This window comes from Larus michahellis, chromosome 23 (assembly GCF_964199755.1).
Source record: "Larus michahellis chromosome 23, bLarMic1.1, whole genome shotgun sequence".
Lineage (NCBI taxonomy): Eukaryota > Metazoa > Chordata > Aves > Charadriiformes > Laridae > Larus > Larus michahellis.
Genome location: NC_133918.1, coordinates 1,753,055 through 1,780,051, shown reverse-complemented (window position 1 = coordinate 1,780,051; position 26,997 = coordinate 1,753,055). Strand labels below are relative to the sequence as shown.

The following is a 26,997-nucleotide window of genomic DNA, read 5'->3' as shown; positions in this document are numbered from 1 at the left end:
GGTCCTCCCCCTGATTCTTACCCATAAACACTAAACCCTATTGTCACCATCATTAAGTTCTTGACATTCATAACGCTCCCCAACACACAGAGCCACCCCACCTCCTCTCCTTCCTTGCCTGTCCCTTATGAAGAGTTTGTAGCCATCTAATGCAAGCACTCCAGTCATGGAAGTCATCCCACCACGTTTCTGTGATGGCAACTACATCATAGTTTTTCTGCTGTACCATGGCTTCCAGCTCCTCCTGTTTGTTGCCCTTGCCCATGTTGCAGGCATTAGTGTAGGAGCACTTCAGTTGGGCTCCTGGTCCTGCTGCCTTTTTGCTGGGAGAAGTCTTAACTCCTACCTGTCCATTCCCAGCCATAGTTTCTAACCCATTAATGACCCTCGTGTCTCTGCTGCTGCATGGATCTCCGTCCCCTGCCTTCACTGAGTCAGCAGAGCAAGGGACCTCACTAGCATCCCGTCCCACAGGCACGCCACCCCCAGGCTTCCTTCTGAAGAGCCTGGTTTCATCCCTTTCCCCCTTCAAGTCTAGTTTAAAGCTTGCTCAATGAGCCCTGCCACCTCCTGTGCCAAGAATTTCTCATCTTCAGAATAAAATGGAGCTGGTGCTGGAGATAAATATCACTAACAGTAGAGCCACTAGATTGCTCTTAAGTATTTATGATGAAGCTTGATTCTGAGGTTTAGTGGAAACTAAATAACGACCTTTGCTAAGGTAGCTTTTTGGAAGTTCTCCCTAACTCGTACTTACCTCCACAGAGTTTCGGCAGCTCAGTGAAAGGGGCCATGTACGCACCAAACGAGCCGGTGCTGGACTATAACATGGTGATTATATTTGTCATGGCTGTGGGGACTGTTGCAATTGGAGGCTACTGGGCAGGAAGCAGAGATGTGAAAAAGTGAGTAACCGGAATGTAGTATGTCAGTTTTCTTGTATTTTTCACATTAAAAAAAAAAAAGAAACCATGGTATTTATCTAAAGGTCACCTGGTAGCTCTGCTAATGAGGTTTGGAGACTTGTGTAAGCAGAATGGGAAAATGTTGATGTGACACTGGAAAGGCCGTGAGCCTTGTATTGGCTTTGTCGTTGCCTGAAACTATTAGAGTGTAACTTGCATGTAGAGTCTTTTAGTATTTTGCCTTGTGAAAAAAGCCAAACATTTGAAAAGCTCAGAAGGAAAATGGGATAGTAAGGGGCTTCCTACTTGGGCTTTTGCGAAAATTTGCCATAAAAATCTTTTGTAAAAAAAAAAAAAATAAAAATTAATAAAATAAAAAAAATTGGTTTTACTAGTACAGTGCCAAACAAACTGATCAGATGGCTAACATATACCATGTTTATTATGAATCTTTCATTGAAATTTTATGGTTGCTTTTTGCCAGTAAGTGGAGTTGAGGGGAGGAGATCATCTGTGCCACGCTTCATTCTAAGATTTACTTCATATACACAACCTGACTTTAGGATTTCTGCTGAAGTCAGCAAATCATTCGGTGGTAATATTCAGGATTCTGAGTTCTTAGTGAATGAAAAATAGTACTCATGATAAACTAATGCAGTGATTACTGTTTTATGCATTGTGTTCTATCTGATGTCCATACATCCATGTAAAATCGCGGAGTTCCACTGACTTGAGTGGAAATCAGTGCAGGCGTTGATGTCGTGTCATGTTTTCCCACCCCATGTAGTTCTCGCTGAAGATTCAGTGCCCTCTTGTATTTTGTTGCGGAAGGAATGGACTGATTATAGCCGTGTTACTCTTTCAGGCGGTACATGAAGCACAAACGTGATGATGGGGCAGAGAAACACGATGATGAAACAGTTGATGTGACTCCAATAATGATCTGTGTATTTGTAGTGATGTGCTGCTCCATGCTGGTCCTCCTTTATTTCTTCTATGACCACTTAGGTACTCTTAAAGTTGTGTTTGTATTGATGCATCTTCAATATCACAAGGCTGCCATCATTTAAAGGACATTTTTACTGTGAAAATAATTATGAAATTGCTGTCTTGTGCCATGTTTCTTCATCGCAATATGATTTAAAAACCTGTAAGAAAACCCGCTTTTAGTGAGGTTGGATTAGGCAATCATAGAGCTTCTTTCAAATGTTAAAGCCTATTAAGTAGATACAGACTTAATGTCTTCCACTTCTTATTTTTGTCAGAAGTGTTCTTGAACCTATACTTGTCTGTCTTCGATTTGAAGTTAAGTTATAGGATCCAGGATCATTTTATAAAGATAAGTTTCTACTGATCCCTTACCAAATTGGTTGACAAAAGAACAAGAGCCTAATGCACTGGAGCTTCCATCCTCATGTTTCTGAGGAAGTTAGGAAAGATGCACCCATCTATATTAATTCATTTCGCTCCTGAGCGATTTTAAGAGTATAATGCTCACATATACTCATAATGAGAAGATAAACACTTCACCAGAAGTTGCCTTTTAGGCTTATGATTTGATGACTTACTTTAAGAATATTAGCACAGAGGTTTTGATTTGTTGAAGTATCCACTGCATAAAGTACACCTGAGTAAAATGAGCTAGAATTAGATACTTGAAGAGCATAAATCTAATCAACAATCATTTGAAGTCTCTGAATTTAACTTTTGCTGGTGAAATGTAAGCCTTTTTTCTCATTCAGGCTTTTTTGACTACTTGGACTTACTACTTTTTCTTTCTCAGTCTATGTTATCATAGGAATATTCTGCCTGGCAGCCTCAATTGGTCTTTACAGTTGTCTGTCTCCCTTTGTGAGAAGATTCCCCGTGGGAAAGTGTAGGTATGTGGCAACTGTTAATTTTTAATAGGCACAATTAATTTTTTAGAATGTTGGGTCGGTGTGGGATTTACAAGGTGGTTTCGTACTTCAAAATGTTTATAAAGGAGGAGCGTAACTACATAGACAACTGTAGCTTTGGTGTCTTTCATTTTCAGAATTCCAGACAACAACTTGCCTTATTTTCACAAGCGTCCGCAGGTCCGGATGTTGCTGTTGGCGGTATTTTGTATCTCTGTCAGTGTAGTCTGGGGAGTCTTCAGAAACGAAGATCAGTAAGTGTTTATTTTAGTTTCTCTGCTAGAAATTGTATTATGCTTTATAGTACAAGTAACTGACAGCTGTAGAAGCCTAAACTTATCCCGAATTTAGGAGTGACAGGAAAGAAACTAGAGACTTGGGCAGAAATTCTTAGTTGTTCCTCAAGTACTTCATCTTTGTCTTGTTGGTTTAAGTTTCGGAAAACTATCTCTTGTTAAGCTGGAATTTCTCTGAGTCCCCGTCCGTGTTCTGATCTCTTTGACTTAAGACAATTTTTTGGAAGTGGTATGGAAAGCTGGACACAAGTTGGCTAACTTATTCCTTCAGGTGATGGTCTGCGTGCGCATTTGCTCAGAGAGAATGAGCTGTGAATATTGTAAGATCTTTAGTTTCTCTCGACTGTCCGATATGAGTAAATAATTCTCTGTGCCCAGTATTGCTGTGGTACCTAATTAGAGCGTGTTCTTACTGCTTCTGTTACAGTTTTTTGTTCCTGGGTTGTTTTTTTTTGTTGCGTGGCAGTTGGTTTTTTTTTTTTCCCAGTTTCCCCATATATACATGGTGTGTTCATCTTCTCGGTCCCTCTGTCAGGGATTCTGTGTTGGGACTGACATGCTGGCTTGTGTTTCTGCTGGTGGTACCAAAGATGTCTCACTTGTGCCTTGAATGCCTGTCATTGCCTTTGTGGGGTCCATCTTCTGTGTTATGGCTGTGGATCGTTCACTGACAGAACTCATAAATCCAGGAAGCATCAACTCTGAAACGTCTTTTAGAGAAGCAAGTGTCAGACTGAGTACAGAAGTATTTGTTGGGACCATTTCTGTTTAACATCTTTATTGATGACCTTGATAAGGACACAGAGTGTGTCGTCAGTAAGTTTGCAGATGACACGAAGCTAAGCGGGAGTGTTGATCTACATGAGGATGGGGAGGCTCTACAGAGAGACTTGGATAGATTGGACCGATGGGCCAATGCTAACGGTATGAGCTTCAACAAGGCCAAGTGCCGGGTCCTGCACTTGGGCCACAACAACCCCATGCAGCGCAACAGGCTGGGGGCAGTGTGGCTGGAGAGCTGCCTGGCAGAAAAGGACCTGGGGGCTCTAATTGACACGCGGCTGAACACGAGCCAGCAGTGTGCCCAGGTGGCCAAGAGGGCCAATGCCATCCTGGCTTGTATTAGAAATAGTGTGACCAGCAGAAGTAGGGAGGTGATTGTCCCCCTGTGCTCAGCACTGGTGAGGCCACCCCTTGAGTATTGTGTCCAGTTCTGGGCACCTCAATACGAGAGAGATCTCGAGGTGCTGGAGTGAGGCAGAGGAGGGCAACGAAGCTGGTGAAGGGCCTGGAGAATAAATCTGATGAGGAGCGATTGAAGGAGCTGGGACTGTTTAGTTTGAGGAAGAGGAGGCTGAGGGGAGACCTCATCGCTCTCTACAACTACTTGAAAGGCCATTGTAGAGAGGTTGGTGCTGGTCTCTTCTCACAAGTCATTAGTGATAGAACAAGAGGGAATGGGTTCAAGCTGCAGCAGGGGAGGTTTAGGCTGGACATAAGGAAAAAATTCTTCCCAGAAAGAGTGGTCAGACACTGGAATAGGCTGCCCAGGGAAGTGGTGGAGTCACCATCCCTGAATGTGTTTAAGACTCGTTTCAATGTGGTGTCGAGGCATATGGTGTAAAGGAGAACTTTGTAGAGTGGAGATGATGGTTGGACTCGATGATCCCCAGGGTCTTTTCCAACCTAAATGATTCTATGATTCTACTATAGAGCTATTCCAACCTGGGATATTTAGGACTAGGGAGGCCGTTTTCTGCCTCAAAGCTGAGTGCACAAAGCCCCATCAGCAAGTGCTCGGGTATTGATCACAACAGAATGCTCTCATCTGCATCTAGACCTTAGCAATTTTAGGGAAACCTTAGTGTTTTGTATCTCAAATCCTACTTCTCTACAATCCTCGCAATTGAGAGGAAAGCAAAGAGCCTTGGTACTTCTATACCTCCCTTGCAAAAAACAATCGAGCAACAGGCCCAGCTGTAGGCTGCCCGCAGCACACAAGGGTGTACACATATCCGCAGGCCAAAGGACCCCAGCACTTCCTATTTTGGTACCCACTGACCTCCTTCAGCCGGTTTCCAGTCCACCTCACTGTCTGCTCATCCAGCCTATACTTACTTCATCAGTTTCTCCGTGAGGATCTCATGGGAGATTCTCAGTGGAAAGCTTTAGTGAGGTCTGGAGACACGGTCTCCCCGCTGCTCCTCCCCCAGCTGCCAAACCAGCCATTTGGCTGTAGAATGTTATGGGGTTGATCGAGCACAACTTCCCATTTGCAAATCCGTGCTGACAGCAATGGTGATTTCCAGCAAATACTTTTTTAATAAAGTTTTTTGTCCCAGGCAGGTCCTCAGTGAGGACAAGGCTCTGGATTTCCTACTGTTCCGGGCAAAATGTTACTCTCTCTCTTCAGGTGGGCCTGGGTTCTGCAAGATGCTTTAGGAATCGCCTTCTGTCTTTACATGTTGAAAACAATTCGACTGCCTACATTTAAGGTATGCAAGTTTAAACAGATGTGAAAAGAGGATGTTTGCCCGTATATAGTTGAGCAGAGGAGCCACATATAACGGAGTACCTTGGCTTGGAAATGCATTTCCATTCGTGTACTGTGGAAAAGAGTGGTGTGATGAGGATAATATAGACCAATGAGTGGCACGTGATTGTCAGGCATGGTGTTTGGTAACTTTAAGTTCTGCAGAGTGTTGACTATTAGTAAATTATCCATGCTCACTTGGGGGTTTTTTTTGGTTTTGTGTTCTTTGGGGTTTGGTTTTTTGGGTTTTGTTTGTTTTTTTTTTTATTTTTTGGGTTTGTTTTTTTTTTTTTTTTCAGATTTGACACACAATTGGTGCCTCATTCTGGTGTTTTTTCAAATCTTCCAGAACCTATTCAGTACCCTAAGATAAAAATCAGTATTAGTCATTTAGGTGCCCCTTAGGCAGCTCTTCAAACTCTGGTTCAAATTATCTTCACCTATAAATTTGTTTCCCTGTACAGATTGGCCAAGTAACGTGGGTACTGTTTCAAGCTATGCCGAGCGTCCTCCGGAGAAAATGCAGAACTCTTAAAAGTTTCCTAACAAATGGAAACAGCACCATTTCCAGATTTTATATGATAAAGGATTTTAGGGACTAACATGTAATTTTGTGTCTAAGGAATACTTTCTTTTATATGGTGTATGCAAGACCCAATTCCTCCATCTAAAATATTTCAGAATTAAGAAAAATACGTGGGTGACTTGTTTTAGTCCTTGTTAGCTTTTGCCTCGAATAGTCTTAAGTTGCTAATTATTAATTCTTTGCTTTTTACTAATGCATAGTTGAAAATAGCAAGCATCTTGTCTCTTCCTTCAGGGTTGTACCTTGCTCCTGATGGTTCTTTTTGTGTATGATGTATTCTTTGTATTCATCACACCTTTTCTAACAAAGGTAAGTAAAGTACTTAGAATCATAGAGTGTGTTGGGTTGGAAGGGACCTGTTTCTTTGTGTGTTCTCAAATGATCCCAGACCTGCGCCGCGAAGTGCTGATTCACAATTTTCCCCTTTTTTCTTTAGACTGGGGAGAGTATAATGGTGGAGGTGGCTGCAGGCCCTTCTGATTCTGCCACTCATGAAAAGGTACTGTGTGTCATCTGAAAACGCGGCACTAACTTCCAGCTATTACACCATCAACTTCTCTCGAATTCCAAGACCACAAAGCTGAAACGGAGATGCCAGTCTGAAAAGAATTTAACGTGGAAATAAGCGCTCCTGAGCTCTCTGGAAATCTACACCAAACACAGGGGGCAAAGCAGAGCGTTAGTGGTTCATCACAACAGCTTTGGTCTTCCTTTATCTTGATTTAAAGGGGTTTCAGTATAAGGAAGCTAGTTAGCCCAGCTTCACAACAACATTTGGCCACATTTGTACAGATAATTTATTGCTAATGAAGCGTATCCGTTTTTACCTGAAGAGAAAACTTACGTCATCAGTCTGTCTCTTCCCACCGCCTCCCCAGTTTTGATAATTGCTTTATGAAAAGCTGAGGCTAGAGGCAAAGGAGAGAGACGGGAAATGGAGACAGAACGAAAACAGAAGTCAGCATTCAGGGGTTCTGCACCGTTTGACAGCAGCCAGTACAACGGGATGTGGCTGACTTGGGGAGGAAAGTACGTGAGATGTAGCAGATCGTGAGATACAGCGTGCAAACCAAACAAGAAATGAATCTGTAGGAAAACTGGTTTTGTTAGTTAAAGGGTTTTAAGGATGCTGGGTCTCTCTCCAGCAAGGAACATGATACTTTCATGTGGGAAAATAGTAAAGAAAAGAGTTGTTTGCAGGATGAGCTATGAGTGGATCGATCCCTACTAATTTCTTTGGCTTCTTACGTTCTTGTCTTTTGTACCCCTTTTGTTTCAGTTTTATGCACAGAATGAGTTGTATAAAACAATAATGCCAGTATAAGCCGAAGAAATTATTCTGGCACTAACAGAAGAAAAGGAAAAAAAAGAAAATAAAGTTTCTTTAATGTACTGTATTGAAGAGAATACACATTTGCAATGAACATTGCCTTACTGTGCCTTAACATTGCGAATTATGTAACAAATAGGAACGCTTGGGGGGAAAACGAGTCTTTCAAGTGATTTGAAAAATTTAAATTTATTAAAAAATAGAATTAAAAAAAAAAATTAAAATTATTCAAGTCGCTACTCTTAAGGCTTTTATTACAACCAGTAGAATGAAATGTAAAAGGTTATTTCTTATGCATGTGGCAGCTTAGGTAGATTTGTTTACGCTCCTGCAGTTAAAGCAGAGTCGATAGCCTATTGCAGGTGAGGACTTCAAAATTAATGCAGCGGTTTGAGAAAACCACCGGTTTGTTTTTAGAAAGCGTTGCATCGCTCCCATTTTAAATACCTTTTTGGTAGTTGTCAGTAATATTAATGAAAGATTTTAAACATAAGGATCTATAGTGTAAAAAAAAAAAAAAAAAAGTACATTTGCTGTATTTGAAGCCTGTAGTTTCAGTACAATAGGAGCAAGTTCTGGTAGATGGTGTCAGGATGCGGAGAAAACAGCTTTTCGTAAGGTGTTTGTCTCTCTCATTTCAAGCTCCCGATGGTTCTGAAGGTTCCACGGCTGAACTCCTCGCCGCTGGCTCTGTGTGACAGGCCTTTTTCTCTCCTAGGATTTGGAGACATTTTAGTTCCAGGTATTTTCTTGTTTATCATGTTAAGAGTTTTACTTGTCGCACTGGCATATTAGTTTATTCCTCTTGTACTTCTGCTTCAAGTGGGAAGCTTGATTTGACTTCTGTAAACCTGATAAATTTGTAAGTATATCTTCTTTTTTTTTTTTCTGCGCAGTTTGCTTTTTCCATAAGAAATTAATTGCACGTGAATCTTATGGTTCAGTTTCATGTGCAGTGCTGTCAAGAAATGTAGAGAAATCTCAAGAGTTGATTTAGCAACTAATTTTGTAGTATAGAACGCATTTAATAGTGGGGTGAATAGAGGAAATGATTTGACCATTTGCACATGATTTGGGTACGAACACGCATACAGCCACTCAAAACTTCATGATTTTGTTAGTCGCACAATGTCGGCTGTTTCTACGACACGTTCTCTCAAATTTGACTTCAGTATGTAGGAGTATGCCTGGCACCGCTGCAGGTGAAAACAAGTATGCGTCTTCTGGCCTTCAGATTTGTTCTGAGAAATCATTTGTTTATTTTCATGTATTTTGGGAAATATGAACTGTGTCATCCCTGTCCATGTCCCCTCCTCCCCCCAACCTATAATAGGCATAGGGTTTAACCACAGATTTCTACCGTCTACCAGGAGCGGGAAGGGATGAACTTACCCTTATTCTTGTGGTGAACTCTGTGTTTGTACAACTGTTTATCAGGGAAGGGATGATGTTTTGTATCTATGTATTTGTGGACGTTACTTTTATTATTAGAGTGCTTCCATTGTGCTGGGTTTGTGTTATCATATAACCGTTCTGTAAGCTCTGCGGCCTCCTAAATGATGCTGTCGTGATATTCAAACACCAGGGTGCCCAGATAAATGTTTAAAAAAAACCAAAAATCTTAAAAGTTCCTAGATCATTTGATGATTTTGTGTATCTTAACGTGTGAATGAGTTGAAAGAATGTTGTAATTGTTCTTTCCTTTCCTAGGCTTGCTGGTAGCCTATTGCCATAGATTTGATATTCAGGTGCAGTCGTCCAGAGTCTATTTTGTATCCTGCACAATAGGTACGTATAACAGCGACACCTGAGCACAGTATCTACACGAGTTGCTCCCTTTAAAAGCATACCATTGAACTCATATTACATAGTTTGGTTTTTTAGCCTTCTCCTCTCTTTATTATTAAACAGAAATACTTTAGCAAAGTACTTTCAAGGTCAGACCTTCCATCACCGAGTTTTCTGATGTCATTTTCCTGAGCTGTTTTGTCTGCCATATATAAGCAGAGCTTCGCGTTACCCTGATTTGTCTCACTATAACCCTTACATCTACACCATCTTTATACTCTTTATACATGCTTAGCTACTCGTTCTGGTTTCTTCATTCATGAATCTTTGCGTTTATTGCATACGAGAATTCAGGTTCAGGGAGATCTTCCTTTGACTTTGTTCTTGACTTGTGTATTCTAAAAATCTGTGACCTGTGATGCAACGAGTTGTATTATGTTGGCTGTAACACCTCTAAATTAGTTTTCTTCTTTAGTTTTTAGAATACATGAAGTTGTGTTCTACAGTTGTGTTGGACTTACAGATGACTGATGAATAAGATCTTAGAGATTTCTGTTGGCTTTGTAACAAAGTATGGTAGTGAAGACTTAAGATGCTTGCAGTTAATGTCACGGAAAATTTTAATGAAAAAATGCTTTAGGAATTCTTCTGAAAAAAATAGCAAGATTCTTGAAGACTTAGAGCAGGGTTAGAGAGATGCTTTTATTTCAAAGTACCAAATATTAAATAATTTCCTCTCAAATAAATGAAACTGTTGTCTTATTTGGTACTTTCAAAACACTTTTACAGAAATTGATAGGAAAATGTTGTATTGATGAAGTCAGCAGTGTATTATCGCAGCAATGAAAACTAACCACATACAGGGCTGTGTTAGCAAGATTGAGTCGGCAGTATGAGAGACGGGATTATTCCCCTCAATTTGGCAGTTAAGACTGATTCTTAACCAGGATTCCTCATGCAAGACAGACATGGACATACTGGAGTAAATCCAGTGGAGGCCATGAAGATGGCTGAGGGCTGGAGCACGCGGTCTTAAAAGAAGAGAAGGCAAAGAGGAGATCCTGATGCTGTCCACAGCTACCTAATGTGAGGGTGCAGGGAAGACAGACGGACTCTTCTTACAGGTGCAGAGGGATAAGATGTGAGACGATGGACTTAAATCACAAGAAGAAATGTTTCAACTAGATATAAGGAACTCTCACTAGTACCATAATGTGCCCTGAAAAAAACACTTTTGAAGAACTGTAAAAAGTTATTGAGTATTCTAATCATAAAATCATTTAGGTTGGAAAAAAGATCCTTGAACTCATTGAATCTAACCATTAACGCAACACTGCCAAGTCCACCACTGACCCATGTCCCTCAGCACCATGTCTGCCCGGCTTTTAAATCCCTCCAGGGACGGCGACTCCACCACTGCCCTGGGCAGCCTGGTCCAATGCTTGATAACCCTTTCAGTGAGGAAATTTTTCCTAATAGCCAGTCTAAACCTTCCCCTGGCACAACTTGAGGCTGTTTCCTCTTGTCCCATCGCCTGTTCCTTGGGAGAAGAGACCGACCCCCCGCGGCTGCCCCCTCCTTTCAGGGAGCTGCAGAGAGCGAGAAGGTCTCCCCTCAGCCTCCTCTTCTCCAGGCTGAACCCCCCCAGCTCCCTCAGCCGCTCCTCACAGCACTTGTGCTCCAGACCCCTCACCAGCTCCGGTGCCCGTCTCTGGACCCGCTCCAGCACCTCAATATCTTTCTTCAACTGGTTTTTTTTTTTTTTTTTTTACTCAGGAGCCAGATGGATTTAGCTTCGTTGTTCTGAAAATGGAATTGAAAATAATTGCAATATGACATCCTAGCTGCTTCTGTTCCACTTAATAATTTTTGCAGGACATATGCAGAAATTAAATAGAAAGTAGTAACAAATTATAACATACAGCTGGCCTGTTTGGGGTTTTTTTTAGTGGTGTTGCAGGATAGTAAGAAACAGCCAAAACCAGGCCAAACAACAAGCACGTGTTATAATGGTCAAAATAATTGTCTGTACCTGACTTCATAAATACAATATGAGGCAAATTATTTGTTTATTTTGCCTTTATCAAACTGCTTAAGGTAATGATTTAATTGCACAGGATGGACTGTGCTGATCACACTGCTTTCACAACGTGTTGTTACCTGTAGAAAGACCGTAGTATCTCTGTTAAGTAAAGCACTCTTCCAAGTTTACATTGTGTATATAATGCTTGTGCCTAAAGAGGCCTGAAAAAATTCTGGAGATGTTGTTTTACGTATTTGTTGGAAAAAGTTCCTGTTAGCATGCACATCTAGCTAATCACACAGAGTCACAGAAGGGTTGGGGTTGGAAGGGACCTTAAAGATCATCTAGTTCCAGCCCCCCTGCCCTGGGCAGGGACACCTCCCACCAGCCCAGGCTGCTCCAAGCCCCGTCCAACCTGGCCTTGAACCCCTCCAGGGATGGGGCAGCCACAGCTTCTCTGGGCAACCTGGGCCAGGGGCTCACCCCCCTCACAGCAAACAATTTCTTCCTGAGATCCAATCCAAATCTCCCCTCTTCCAGTTTGAAACCGTTACCCCATGTCCTATCATTGCACCCCCTGATGCGGAGTCCCTCCCCATCCTTCCCGTAAGCCCCCTTAGTTGTTCTTGAGCAGAGCTATATGTGAGTAATTCTTTTTTTTTTTTTTTTTGCTGGTTTTGTTTCCTTCCAGCATACGGCATTGGCCTTCTCGTAACCTTTGTTGCCCTGGCGCTGATGCAGATGGGCCAGCCCGCTCTCCTCTACCTGGTACCCTGTACGCTCCTCACCAGCTTTGCTGTGGCTCTTTGGAGAAAGGAGCTTGCAATGTTCTGGACGGGCAGCGGCTTTGCGGTGAATACCAGTTTGATATGAGTGTCTTCAAGAAATACTAATATTATAAAAACCTAACTAGACTTAAAGTTGAGTAAAATATTGCAGTATTATCCAACAAAACCAAAGCTTTTTGTTTTGCTTGATTGTTTGCTTTCTTACATACTTTTTTTGCCTCAGTAAGGTTTTCTTTTTTTAAGTGTTTAAGGCCACCTTAACTGGCTGATGAAAAGTAAAGTAGACCTTGTCTGTCCTTCTTGGTTCTGCCATAATTTTACTGGTTTGATCTGTGTTGAAAATATAATGATTGTTATTACTGTTATTATATTATAGAAAAGATAATGTTTTGTAATATTATATAAAATAAGTCCTTAAAATATTTTTCTTCATATTTTTTCACAGCCTACTGCTTTTGAAGGTAGAAATCTAGCTCAATATAGTAAATTATCACCTTGTTTCACTGTGGCACAAAGGAAATTGATTTGATTCCAAAAGGAGACATTCCTATTGTGATGCACGATTATAGATTTTTGAATAATTACTTGAAGGGCAAATCTGTTAAGCTTAGAGGTTCCCCCCAGCGAGTTTCACTTATTATTCAGTTATTTGTGATAACCTTCACATCTTTCCCATAGAGAATTTAATTTAGTTGTTGGAAAAATATTTGAGATCATCTGAAATGTGATGGAAAAGTTGCCGGTTGTTGTACACCGATAGTAAAGGTGGGCAAAACCAGAGAATGAAGTGCCAAAGTGCTGTTTGCCCGTTCGTGTGTAACCAGCAGAGCGCATCTGAAATCAGCAAGGAACGATCAGGCAGAAAGCAGTTAAACGCATTTCTGGATGAAAAAATCCCCTTGTGCTCTATAAAACACAAAGGCAGGATAAGTGTATGCATGTGTCCCCTACTGGAGAATGAGAATGGAGCTGATGGACCTTTAATCTTCATCTTGTATGACCATCGCTCCTGATAACTGGACACAGTAATTCTTGCTTTCCATCATTCTGACTCTGATCTTCCGTTTACAGAAAGACCTACCTCAGCCTCCCTTGGTGATAGCTCCTGTCAACTGCCCTGAGCTTCCCAAAGACAGCAACGTACCAGCCTCTGAACAAGACACAGAGCAAATGACTAATCCTACCCTCCATGTGAAGGAGCCGCGTGGCCCCACCACGGCTGCAGAGGAGCTGGCTGATACTGACACAAAGATGGACCAGTCAGAAATCTCTGTTGCACAGAGTGAGGAACCAGCTGGTGAGAATAAGGGTGACCTTGAAAGCAAATGCCTAAACGCAGAGCAAAAACAGCTGGAATAAAAAACGTGATAAGAACTCCTTCTTTTCCCTCACAAACATATCCATATAAAACCAGTATGTATTTAGGACTGGTTTAGTAGTGTTTGCGTTCATTGAGGAACCTCACTGGGAGTCTGATCATCAAATCCATCAACGAATGTTCTGCCTCCAGCTTTGGTACAACTACACACTTCAAACATCTTTCTGAAATATGGTGCTCTACAAGGGTTCTAACGGATGGATTTCAGTGATCATCTTATTAGCGAATGCCTTTGACCGTTCCATTTTCATTATACCAGGATAGTATTAAGAGTCTTTATTTACACAGTACTCTGTGCTTGTGTGCTATTTTGCTGCTTTAGCATAGCATAGGTTATCATGGAGGAAAAGCATTGAACAAGTCTGCTACGATGCTTGGTTGAGAGAAACATGATACTTTTTTTTTAGCACTTTCCCTGTTGACACCTTTTACTTTGCTTTTCCCTACTTGTTAAAGCCATTGGTACAAGGCAATGCTTTAGTATAAACTGACATTCAGGAAATGCAGAGGATGGTTAAATTACCAGCCTCTGAAAGGATTTATACTACCGTGGTGCATTAAATGCATCTCTTAACTTTTTTTGTCTTTGTTTTTACTTCCAGGTACCTGGGTTGGCTACTAGTCTAGTTTAAAAGGCAGGATGAATGGAGCTACAGGAAGCTTTCTAAGCACTGTTATGAACTCTAGGGGTTGTCTCTGAAAATACCCAGTGTTTGTCACAGAACACTGGACGCAAAAGCATATTAAGGACGTTTAATGTTTTAGAAATAAAATGCAAGCCAAATAGGTAAGAAAGTAGGTAGCAGCACTATGCTGAGCTTAATAGGCGGTATTTTCGTTGGGAAAATGTTGAAGTCAAGCAGTAAAAGATCATATGTTTGGGGTTTTGAGCTTCTACCTGTTATTTAAGAAATATAGTTGCAGTTTATAATTCTGAAGAAAATAACCCGGTGTTTTCATTCCCAAGGGAGCACATACGGTGCTATAGTCAGTTGTGATTTAAAGGTACTTGCTGCTCAGTAACTGATCAACTGCCTCCGTCATGTTTTGTCTTTGTCCCGAGAGCAGCTGAAGCATGGCCTGTCAGGTTCTGGAATGAGGTGGTGATCCAGCCTATTTTGCACCTCTTGTTACACGTCATCATGAAGGACTAAATCTGTGAATTCAAAACTTCTTGGGGTGCAGCTGGTCTTACTTTTATATTCCTGAAACTGTGCGTTTTCCTGTATAACGTGATGGAGTCTTTTATGCATCAACTTCAGTACACGTAGAGGGATGATGTGATTTGCTTATTACTTATTCCATCTAAGAACGTTTGCCTTTATCAAAGGTGTCTGTTCTACACTTAAATTACAATCCCAGAAAGCCTCAAACATTTCACGTTGCAACTGAAATAGAAAATGGAAGTATTCTAGGATCCTAGAATATGATTGCAAATCGCATGGAGGAGACACTCTTCCGAGTGTTTGAGAGCCCAAAGTGTCATTTACAAAAGCATCATCACAATGGCAGGATCAGAGGCAACGCTTTTAAATTAAGCGTCTCCAGTTGGCGTGTTGAGTTGCAGTCGGAAGGGTTCTCTTTCATTGTCTGTCTGTACACTTCAGCCATTGTCTTTTTGGCTCGGTCTTTCAAATGTTTGCCCTGTGTTTTTTGGATGATAACTTCTGGTTTTTGTCTCTTTCCCGTTGGGTGGATACTACACTTTCTCTAGAATGTGAAAGCCTTTCTGTAAAACCACGCTATGGCTTCCGAGTTTTACCGGCTTCCACTTAAAACCTCAAGCCCTGGCTGATAAATTGATTTAATGGTGAGTTCCTTGAAAGACTTCCTGATTCCAAAGGCCTTCCTTAATGGAAGAGAGTAGTACTAAAGAGAGCTGGTTTTCAATCTCCTCTTTAATGGACTGTGTTACTTCTGCCAGCAGTAATCTGAACCAATTATTACTAATAAAAAGCAGCGGAGACATTTTACAGAAAACTTCAGCCAGCTGGATTATGCCTTAATTTAAGCCATTGTATAAGTATGTATATTAAATTCAGAAAAAAAAATCTTGTGTTTAAATAATGGACTTGACAAATAGCGAGAAAACAAGTTCAGAGACTGACTCAGAGATCTGTGGGTTTTTTGCCTTGATTGTCTTTCAGTCATAAGGTTGTCTGGAATAGCTTTTTATATACTTAAAAGCCAGTAGGTTACTGATGGAGCATTTCGTTTTATCATCTACTTGAAAGTGTATTTTAGCGTTGGTTCTCACATGTTGTGGGTTAGGAAAGTTTATTTCTCGAATTGTTTATAACTCAATTAAAATGGAAGAATTTGTAACACTTCACTTGTAGGCATTTAACAGTTGCTTTGTTCATGTTACATTCTAGATAGGTCTGCTTGGAGCATGTGCTTCACCTTTATGTTTCCGGGGGTTTTCTGTCTATTTTTCAGTGTGATTTATTTTTTTTTTTATTATTTTTTTTCTCCAAACTACAGCGATCAACGCTGAAAAAACCTGATAGCTACTCAATGCAATATCTCCAGTTAAAGTATGTAAACTGGTAATGAGTTACATACTTTTACTATTCCAGTACTGTAGAAATCGGGTGACCCTGGTGCACCAGTTTGGCTGCGACTGTTTGGACCCTGATCCTGGGCAGTTCAATCACTTCCATCAACAAACAGGGCTGTGCTTTTTTGTCTTTCAAAAACCTCCCTGGCCAGCTTAATGGAAAATTTAATGTTTAATAGGAAATTGTGACGATAGATCCAGTGTAGCTGACTCTTGTTATATTCGATGTTGCAGATATACATCCCCCACCAAATTTAAGATGCTCAAAGTAATGAAAGTGATGTTAAAAGTAATGTTGATGCACTCCTTGTTTACATCTTTCACATACTAAGCCTTTAGCTATCTAGCTAAAAATTCAATACTAAGGATTCGGGTTCTGAAAACTTGTGTGTGTTCAGGAGAAGCATTTGTTTTAGTCAGCCCCCTCCCCATCTCTCCCCTCCCCCCCCCCCCAAAAAAAACCAAACAAACAAAAAACAAACAAAAAAAAACCACCAAAACCAAACACCAAAACCAACTCCACTAAAAAAATAAAAATAAAAAAAAATCCAAACAACAACAACAACAAAAACACTAAAAAAAAAATCTCTTTGGATCACAGTAGTGAGAATCAGATTCTTTCCTGGGTCTGAAAAATTGGTGTCTTGGACCCAAGCGTTCGCGTCCCCCTGAAGGGCTGCGGAAACGCAGCTGAAGTTAGAATGCAACCAACCTGAAAGACTTTACAAAGGGTGACGTTAAGGGAGAAGGATCCTAAACCCTCTTTGAATTTGGGGGATTTTTTTTTTTTTTCTTGTCACAAAGGAAGAGGGTTTTAAATGAGATATACAAAAAAAGAAACAGGGAAAAAAATATATTCTGTTTTTACCGGTGGCAGTAAAATAGCACATCCACATATATAAGAATTATACTTGTGAAAATATTTAATGTTTTTTTTCTAAACTTGGACAAATGCTAGAAGACAGAAAGTCAGCACAGCATATTTTCCAATAGGCTGATTAACATGTCGAATAGAAAGCTTCATTTAGAAGACTGTTAGCTTCCTTTTTTCCTCCTCCTTTTATATTAACCATACCAAATTTCTCGAGCTTTTTTGCGTGCTGTCTTCATCTCAGATCATCAGCCAAGCTTTTCCTTCAGAAACTGCGTCTCTCAGCCTCAGGCTGGCTTTTGTTAAGACTACCGTGCAAGTCTTGATAGCGTCTTTCAGACACACGCGCTTCTGTGTTTCAGATTTGATTTTTTGCATCTGTGCTGCATCGCGCAGACTGGGAACATCTCCTCACCCTAATGGTAGTGCCGCCTGACCTGTGAGTACGCCGGGAAACAGCACTGGCTGGAGTCGGGAAGAAACCAGCTAGTAAACCGTACTGAAATAATACGATTTCCATTTGAAAAATAATTAAAAACATGGCTGCGTTCATGACTTAATATTTCATTTGGGAGATGCTGTGCGTTTACCTGCAGCTTGTTGTTCTCTAGAGTCTGATGGGCAAAAGAACGCGTAGAGAACTTAAAGGTAACTTTCTACTTAACCACAATCCGTGTTCTCCTGTAGGTTCCACCTTTGAAAGCTCTTTCAAAACACGACACTTGAGCCCACATATATGCTCCGTGTTTCCTGGATATCTCACCCTACTGTTTGTAGAGCTCTTCCTGGCTAGACAATTTAAAAAAAAAAAGAAAAACCTGTATCGGGTGTTTGGTAACAGCATTGCCTTGAAGTAAATGCTTACACCCAGCTATTTTAGCGCAAGATCCGTCAGTTTTGTTCTTACCTTTCTTCTCTTTACCCCCTTGGTTGGGCAGTGCGTGTGTTCCTGGGTTCTTGCACTACACTGGCTGTGTTAGGATGTAAAGCCCTGTGATATTTATTTTTTAATGACAGCTTTTGATTATCAGTTAACAAAACAGCAGTTTCTACATGCTTTCATCGTTTGGCCTGTTGTTTGTAGTACGTTGATGGATAAATAAGCTGGCTAAGCAGTAATGTGCAATATTGACACTTGACACACATCACCTTGACACCAGTAGGTGTTTTCAATACAGACATACCAGCAGATCCAAATATTTGTCCAAAGCCTGCAGAGATGGTGCCTTTTTCCATGACAAATATAACCTCTGGTGTTTTAAAATAAAAATCTGTGTAAGGGCTGCGTTTTCAGGTAAATTAGGATGTTATTATTAGAGACCAGAAGAGAACAGGGACTATGATGTCCAGAAAACATCAGTGTTGAGGGATATGAATTGTTTAGCGTAAGAAGGAAAGAGTAATCTTTAGGTATTTTAGCTGGAGTGTGGTTTCCCAGCGGGACATGAAGCACAGAGTCGCACTTACAGCTCTTTGGTTTTTCAGGTTAGGCTCTATGCCAGCGGTGCTAGGCAGGATGGAGGGGGAAAGAAAGGATAAGAAAAAAGTGAAGGTGGCTTGGAAAGAATGAGGAGCTACAGAAAAAGAACGGCAGTGGACAAGTTTACTTCAGAGAGGTCCAAAACTACTACTCCAAAGAGAAGACCTAAGGGTGTGTTATGACAAATATCCAAAAATCTGAAATGCTGCTGCAAATTGGATGGTATTAGAATGAACAGGCGTCAATTACAGCAAGGGAGTTTGGGGGCAGGTGGCACAAAAGTCTCTATGAATGGCTAACAACCTGAGGGGTCAGTCAGGGGAAGCGCGTGAGAGCTCTGTGGGGCAGGGCTGTTTGCGATGCGTGCGGTCGCTGGGCTCGTCTTGTTCTGAGAGTAAAGACTTTAACCACGGAGACCACGAGCCGTGTCGTGCCACCTACATCAGACGCCAGCGAACAAGCCCTGGCCCACTTGAGTAGAGGCGTAGTCTGAGGATCGGGCTTTCTACGATTCAATGCCATCGTGGCGTGAGCTTTATCCCAGAGCAGTTGGTTTATATCTTAGAAGTGCTGTACTGGAGTTTTGCAAGCATTGTGACTGACATCGCGGATCTTGTATTACAAAGGCTCTTCTGTTTTTGTTAATTTAAAGATGATAAATCCTCTGGAAAAGAAACCACATCAAGGCACGTGTTAAATAGAGGCAGTGCTCTTTCTACTCAGATAAGAATATTTTTTTTTTTCAAATGTATGTTTAATTTGTTTGGTTGCATTGAATGTTCCTGGCACCCTGGAACATTTTCGGAACAGGACAGCCTTGTGTTCCACCAGAAGATTCCTTTGGCACTGGCACAAGAGAATTGTCTCCTCGCTGATCCTCTTTTATCTTCTGCATTTATCAATTATGTGCTCTTCTGTGATTGTTCCACCCTTGCCTTTGCTTCTTCCAGTTTTGCAGGTAAACATTCAAATTACGTGGAGTAAAGATGAGGTTTTGCCAACTGTAGATTAGTGAGAGATGACAAATAATGTGCTTAAATTCGATGTTCTTGAACTGTGCACTAGTATATTGTGCAGAGAGTCATCATTCTTGTGATGCAGTGGCTGTTCCGGCTCTGTTTTCTCAGCAGCTGTTGGGGAATATTGCAGCTCCTGGTCCTCTTGTTGATCTGCTGGTAGCCAAGGGTTACAAGTGTGCATGCTCCTCGGATAATTCGGAGCCACCTTCCTTACAGAATCACAGACTGGCTGGGGTTGGCAGGGACCTCTGGAGATCATCTCCTCCAACCCCCTGCCACAGCAGGGTCACCCACAGCAGGTGGCACAGGAACGCGTCCAGGTGGGGTTGCAATGTCTCCAGAGACGGAGACTCCCCCACCTCTCTGGGCAGCCTGTGCCAGGGCTCTGCCACCCTCACAGCAAAGAATTTCCTCCTCGTCTTGAGATGGAACTTCCCATGGTCAAGTTTGTGCCCGTTACCCCTTGTCCTGTCCCCAGGCACCACTGAGAAGAGCCTGGCCCCATCCTCCTGACACCCCCCTTTCAGTATTTATCAGCGTTGATAACGTCCCCGCTCAGTTTTCTTTTTTCCAGACTGAAGAGACCCAAGAGAGGTGTTCCAGTCCCCTCATCACCTTGGCAGCCCTTTGCTGTCCCCTCTCCAGCAGTTCCCTGTCCTTTTGGAACCGGGGAGCCCAGAACTGGACCCAGCGCTCCAGACGCGGCCTCCCCAGGGCAGAGCAGAGGGGGAGGATGACCTCCTTCCACCTTAGCTGAAGGCGGCACTACAGTTTATCAAATTTCTCCCAATATTTTCCTGCATGTTAGCGTGCAAGTTTAGCTCCAGAGGGTGAACTTCTTCCAGGGTTTTATCTCCGAGAAATCTTAGAGGTGACCTGTAGGCTAGAAACTTTGGTCAGGAAACGCTTACTGCCGACACACGTGCACTGTGTGCTGTGGACTTTCCTTGGGTGTTTAACGTAAATGTCGGTTAGCTGAAAATGGGCAGAGACATGGTGTCAACGTAAACAAGCTCATCATAGCTCCTAAAAAAAAAATAAAATATATATATATATATATATTAGTGACTTGAGCTTTATCTGCAGTAGCGGGTAAACACCACCTAATAGTCAGGTACTGCTGAACGAGTTCCAGGCGGAGAGTGGGATGCTCTCCCTGAACACCATGCCCTGGGCAGTGGTGCTTCCAGGAGACCAACGTTGGGTTGTACACAAGGGTCAGAGCTCCTGCTGCTTCCACTACAATACCCTTTTCCTCAAGCCAGAAGTTTGTAAAGGACAGAAGTAGCTCTTCTCATCTTAAAGTTGTAGCTGTAGTCAGGAAAATGCCATAAACCTGCCACGTCTTTATTGTGGATCCGAGCTTTAAAAAGCTGGGATGGTCGGATGCTGGTGGTGTCTCTGGGGAGCACAATCCTTGACATACATTTTCCAGAGCAAGAAACCAGTAGGGTTTTGGGTTTGGGGGTTGTTTTGGGGTCTTTTGGTTGTTTTTGTTGTTTGTTTGGTTTTTTTTATCGTTCAGTTCTGACTGAAGTTTTTCCAGTTCATGTTGAACAAAACCCTCAAAACAGTGGTTCAGGTTTAGCTTGACAAAGCAAAAAAACAACAAACCAACCCCCACAGTGGTGCAGTTCAATCTGGTTTCGGTCAGAAACTGTTTTTTTCATAGCTCACAGGGGAGACCTCAAAAAACTGAGTGTGTGACGGATGTTACCACAGGCTCCACTGTGGCACCAGGCCTGAGGGGGGCGGGAGCCTTATTTCTCTCTAATTGCCCGATAACGGCGGTGGTCCGCAGTGGTCCGCGCGCGTGCCGGTGTGAGCATCTATTGCCTGCTTGCCTTCAACTCGGGCGTTGTCACTTGTCCTCTCCAACGATGATTGGAGAGGACAGTTTGGAGATTGGAGATCTCACATGATTCTCGGACTTTCATGGAGCCAGCACAAGCTGTGGGAGAGCAAAACGAAACCTCCGATTCGTAGCGGGCTCCTTAGTGCTGTCGGAAGAGCGTGCGACTGGGAATCGGTCGCTCTAGCCCAGCCTGACGCCCGGGTTGTGTGTTGCGTTCATCATGGGGAGGGGGGGTGGGGTGGGGGCGTGTCACACTTTAACACTAAAAAATTAATGATTTCATCCTAGAAGTCACCGCCAGTAAGTATGAGCTTGGGTACTTTCAGCCTGGTTGAAAGTAAAACCGAACTCTTTAAAGAAAAGTAGGGATTGACGGCTCTGGGCGGGGATGGTCTTGTTATTCGTAACCGTGTTCCTCCAGTTCCTCCACCCAGCCCCGTGCTGGAGGAACTGGGGCTCCTGCAGATCCTCGCAACGCGCCCGACCCGTTTGAGCAGCGCCGGTGTTCCTTCGCTAAAACTGAATGTAGCGGTGCTTTGCAGGTGGATTATATGGGAGGCGGAGATTCAGACGAGCACGGAGAGGATTTATGAGCTGAGGTACCCGTTTGCTTCGTGCCAGTTTCTTGGATGCTCGACAGTAGCTGCTTTCAGTGAGGAGGTTTATTCTTGGGAGGTAACACTGTAAGTAGAACAGTTTTAAATGTCTGATGTCTTTGTGGAAGGACTTTGTACTAATGTTCAAATAATAGTATATGGGCTAGTGTCACAAAGAGTGCAAACTCTAAAGGTTGTTAATTTTAGCGCTTGCGAATGCACACCGTTAACTCGGCATGCGTGTGCATGAGGAGCAAACTTTTCAAGCTCGTTTCATACAGTGCTGAATGAAGGATTTTCTTCTGATCCATTACCTACGATATATTTTTGCTATTTTAAGATCTTCTACGCAGTTTAGCCCCTTAATTACAAAAAAAACCAAAACAAAACAAAAAAAACACCAAACAAACACTACCACCAAAAGAACCCAGCTGAGAGAGTTGGCCAGTGTAGGACGGCTGGTGTGAAAACTCAGTTCAAGTATTTTTTCTGCAGAGGGGCTGCTATTGCCGAACAAACCGAAGCCGTGGAAATGAAGCGCAGACGGGATGTAACGAAATAGGGATTTAGTTCTCTGTAAGGACGTAGTCAGTCAACAGCTGTGTCAGGGATGCTGGTAAAATGAAGATCCTTCCCTGATTTTTATCTTGCATCTCATCTGCCTTGTTGGTTAGTCAGTTCATCACATACGCTACGCGTACGAGCTTCATCGCTTTGGTTCGACAGATTCCTGAGCTGTAGCCCCCCTGTGTGAAGAGGGCGACTCTTCTTTCCCACAGGCTGTAGAAGGTGGAGCATTTGCTCGGTGATGGCTTGCAGCATTGGTGCGTGGTATCTACGAGGACAGATAAAACTTTTATCTACGATATAAGTATCTTAAATCTGTGATATGAGCAATTTTATATTTTTTTTTTTATGGTTTGCAAGTAATAAAGAACTGAAGGCGTCACCTCGCTAATATCTTCCTGTGCCGACAACAGGATAGAGTCATTGATAGACCAAGAGAAACAGCAATGTTGTTTCCAAGCAGCAAAAGGCGTTTTGGGTAAACAAACACCTCTGTTTTTCAAAAACCATAGGTCTTACTGTAATACGTGCATCAGATTTTCAGTTGAGTCTGGGTGGGTTCTTTCCACCCCGTGTCTCTAGAGCTCCTCGTGGTTTTGATATCGGCCATCCCCCTGACGGAATTACAGCCTTGGATCCAATTGCACAGCATAATATATATTTTTTATGTGTGTAAATACGTTGTAATACGTAGCATTTCCAGTGACCAAACGTAGACTTGCTTCTTCCTTCTGTGATGTAACATGGGGAAAAACCCTATTTCAAAACTAACAGTGGGGGGAAGAGGAGAAGAGATGAGCAAATAACCCAAGGGTTTCTGCAGAGTGAATTTTCCGTGGAATAATGAAGCCTATGTCAGGTTACGTGGAAAGAAAACAAACTTGAAAAGGACTGGTCAGCTGAAATTGCAATGGATTTTGTTTTTTTTCCTTCTGTTTTGCTTTTAAAAAACACTGGAATTTACATTCCTTTAGCCTGTTGTAGTTTAAAACTGTAAAAATTTTCTAAAACTGTAAAAAATAAAGATACTTAATTTTTAAACTGAATTTTGCTATTTTGTATCACCCGTACATTTGAAATCCGGCTGTTTGCGCCTCTTCATTGTTTGCACCAGGACGCGGTACAAGGTCTCTTGTCATTTAAAAGATCGCTGGGCCCAGCTTCTGTCCTCGGCTGGATTCCACGCAAAACTCATCAAACTTGCCTTTTATGAATTGCTTTTTCAAGTTTTCCGTTAACGTGCGAGACCGGACGCCAGAAGCAGCGTCTCACCTGCCTGGGCCGTCCCTGCGAGAGGCGTCTCTTCTCCTGCTTTTCTAACCCTGGTGCGGTCGCGGGATTGATCCCATCGGTTTTGACGAACCTGCTGCATGTTGTAGTGCTATTGCTTGGGAAGGAAGGGGTTTTTTTTGTTTTGTTTTGTTTTGTTTTTTAAAATAATGGTAAATTTCTACTGAATGATGAGGCACGTCATGGCTGTAGCCGAGAAAGGTACAAACTGCAAACAGGTACGTTTCCACTCTGTGTTTTTGTGCCCAGGGTTTTCAGCGTGCCCCGCGTTTCACGTTTAGGTGCGCAATACTGCCAGGAAGGCAGAAATTGAGAAATTTCTTGTGTTACTTGGCCTTTTTTACCAAAAAAAAAAAAAAAAAAGGGGTTGTAGCAAGCCAGCCTTTCTGTTTGGGCTGTTGCTGGGGAAGCAAGAGACACAGCTACATCCATTCAGACAAAGAGGGTTCAAAACCAGAAAGACTGGTTTTGTGTTAAATAAAGGCTAGTAAAAATTAAGACACGGTCTGGCCACAAAGCGCATCCTAAGGTACTCTAAACCTCATCCTATGTTAGTTGAAACAGTGACTAGTATTCTAGATTTAAACATACACAGAATTAGCATAATAAACAAGTTGTGTGACTCTTAGAATACTGTATCTGTTGCGTAGGCATGGACACAGCATTTGTTTTAAAAAAACCAAACAAAAAAGAAAAAAAAAAAACAAAACCCAAAAATAAACCCAAAACCTAAATTATTGGTCTTGGCACAGAGTAATTCTCTAATGGGGGATTGAGTCTTTCAAAGAGGAGGCTGTCTTCGTCTGGGTTGGGCAAGACCCTAAACTGCTGTTCTGCTGGGTGATGGTTCTGCCACCAGCACGGCACTACTGATTATCTTAATTACATTCCAAGCATCTCCCAGCTATCTTCCATTCTTACCCAAGATCTGTCCTATGTGACCACTTCTGCATCTGCAGGACCAGTTAGTGTTGACTATTTACAAGCGTCTTATCTACATTCAACTTGCTCGGTGTTGCCTGGGGCAGGCTCGGGAAGGAAGGGCTGGATTCTCCTACCCGGGCAATGGGTGTTTTAAGCACAGGAACTGGTCTATTCACGGGTCAAATACTTTCTGGCAAGACCCTTCAGTCCATTGCCTGGTTTCAAGTCAGTTTATTGTCTCCAATCAGTTCGTTATCTGGCTTGTGCAGGTGACTCAGCGGGGAGTTCCTCGATGGCTTGGCTGTGCTGGCTGTGCGCACAGGGACACTCTCCATCCCCCGCCGCACCACAACTAAAAGACACGCTTGAGTTTCGCACTCACAGCTCGCTTGTTACAAGTTCCATAGCTCTTGCCGCGTATCCCAAATGGGAATCCCTTATGGTTTTTACCCTCATCACGGTCACGCGTGTGTGTGTCCTCTGCTAGTGCATAGCCACGGATATAGTCCAGCCATTCAAACAGTCCGTGTTTTCCTCTGTGTGGGGCAGGGGAAACCCTCTTTTCCCTGGAGGACACAAGGAAACACCACCTGAGCAGCGAGCCTTGACCCGGTGCCTCTTCCTAGATCTCTTGTCCATGTTGGGAAGCGCAGTATTAGGCAGGGGGCATTAGGGAGCTGCGTGGACTCTGGCGTGGGGCTGCTCCATCCCAGGGGCAGAACTTTTCAGTCTCGTCGAACTTCAGGAGGTTTCTTTTGTCCTTCCTGCTGCACTCCGTTACCCCAGGACTGTCACGTTAGCAAAGGCAGTAGCTTTTTAAAGCCGGCAAAAAGATCCCCAGTACCTACTGCAGCGAGGAGGGCGATGATGGTCTTATTTCAAGTGAGAAGTTGGTTTAGACACCTCCAGAAGTCCCTATCACGAGTATATTTATTTTGCAACTTACCCAGGCTGGAGGTCAGCAAAGGGACACAATGCTGAGGCCATTCCGGGGCTGTTCGGTGGCTGCTGAACACTGAAAACAATTCCAGCAAAGGTCAAAGAACTTCCATTTATAAGGAGTCGCTGAGTCACTCAGTATTTCCATACTATTTCTGGGGAAAAAAAGAGGGGGAAACTCCTAGCAAGAGAAAGGCACATAACCATCACGGTTCTATATTTATAAAAATCGCTAGTGCAGAATTGGATTTTATAGAAAAAAGTGGTTTTCTTCTCAGTTTTCCTCGTAAACTTATCTATGAGTATTATTTCTTCTACCATTCCTATGTTTGCTTATATTTTGATTGTTTTATTGCTCTGCAGGCAAAATTTAAAACACAGTGAAATCAACAGCCGCTTTTATTGTTCCTTTCAGCTCTAAGAAATGTGTCCTCCAAGGGCAGGAAAAGCAAATGGTTAAAATCCGCCCTGAAAATGCGGCTTGGGGTTGGTGCTGCAGAGCGTGCGCCACCCATCCTTGATGTATCACGTTGAGGTTCTGATGATAAAATAACCCTGAATTTCTGATTAGTTGCCATAAGCTGTTATTTTCTGTCACCGTTCCGTCTCTTGGCTGTTGCGCCCCGGGAAGGCAACCAGGAGACACGACCGTTTAACCTCACCCTCATTTTTTTTCCATGCCCTCAGTAAAAAGGCTTTCCCGAGAAGCAGAATGGCCTTTGAAATCCGTTGATGTAAAGCCCTCTGTGCTGTGTGGTTCCTACCTAGACATCTTCTGGCCGCTGAAATAATTACGTACCCTGGGCAAAGCCTTTTCAGCGCTCCGTCCCGCGTCGTAGCAAACCGGCTAAATACTGTTAAAGGCGTCTAAATCCTTCTGGTACGGCGGGATGTTTTTCCCCGCCGCTCTGTTGAATTTCAAGTATTTTATTGCTTTAGCGCGGCATTTATGTTATCCGTACACCGCAACGGTGGGCGCAGCAAACCGGCGATGAGCAGAGTGGCCCCAGCCGAGCTGGGCAGTCTGGTTGCCAGTGACCGTATGCGTAGCGGCTCCTCTCGTTTAACTTCTATGTGTCGCTCCCAGCTCCTTCAGTGGGAGTGCAGGGGCTGCTACTGCTACTCCTCGTTCCTAACCTCTTCTACCACTAATGCACCCACGAGGTTTTGATGATTTTTCTCTCATTGCGGCCGTATCTCTCCCCCCGCTCTCAGTAAGGACAGGAGCCGCGTGTGGCGATCACTGGCTCGCCTACAGACAAAAGCGTTTACATTCAGAGATTCCTGCATTTTCCTGGTTCGTTGAACCTGCAGGAGGAATTTTAACCAGCCAAGTCTTCGAGTCTTCGTTATGGGTGCTCAGGGGGAAAC

The 26,997-nt window shown here is 42.7% G+C and overlaps 1 protein-coding gene across 4 annotated transcripts in view; it reads left to right on the top strand.

Moving 5' to 3' along the window:
* The window catches only part of SPPL2B (signal peptide peptidase like 2B), a 36,862-nt gene extending 14,387 nt beyond the window's left edge, over window positions 1–22,475 (top strand). The window contains exons 5-17 of one of the 4 annotated variants that reach the window (XR_012584515.1): window positions 766–905; window positions 1,771–1,913; window positions 2,689–2,785; window positions 2,941–3,057; window positions 5,513–5,594; window positions 6,453–6,527; window positions 6,655–6,717; window positions 8,191–8,290; window positions 9,259–9,336; window positions 12,051–12,211; window positions 13,219–13,444; window positions 21,853–21,993; window positions 22,402–22,475. Coding sequence is in view for 3 of the 4 variants with exons in the window: in XM_074566145.1 (XP_074422246.1) it covers window positions 766–905; window positions 1,771–1,913; window positions 2,689–2,785; window positions 2,941–3,057; window positions 5,513–5,594; window positions 6,453–6,527; window positions 6,655–6,717; window positions 8,191–8,290; window positions 9,259–9,336; window positions 12,051–12,211; window positions 13,219–13,444; window positions 17,319–17,392 (1,356 nt within the window). In the remaining variant the exon portion in view is untranslated. Of the gene's footprint in view, window positions 1–765; window positions 906–1,770; window positions 1,914–2,688; window positions 2,786–2,940; window positions 3,058–5,512; window positions 5,595–6,452; window positions 6,528–6,654; window positions 6,718–8,190; window positions 8,291–9,258; window positions 9,337–12,050; window positions 12,280–13,218; window positions 13,816–17,318; window positions 17,542–21,852; window positions 22,050–22,401 lie in introns of those variants that run through there. The other 3 variants (XM_074566143.1, XM_074566145.1, XM_074566144.1) reach the window with 3 other exon arrangements.
* Window positions 22,476–26,997: the final 4,522 nt, after the last annotated feature.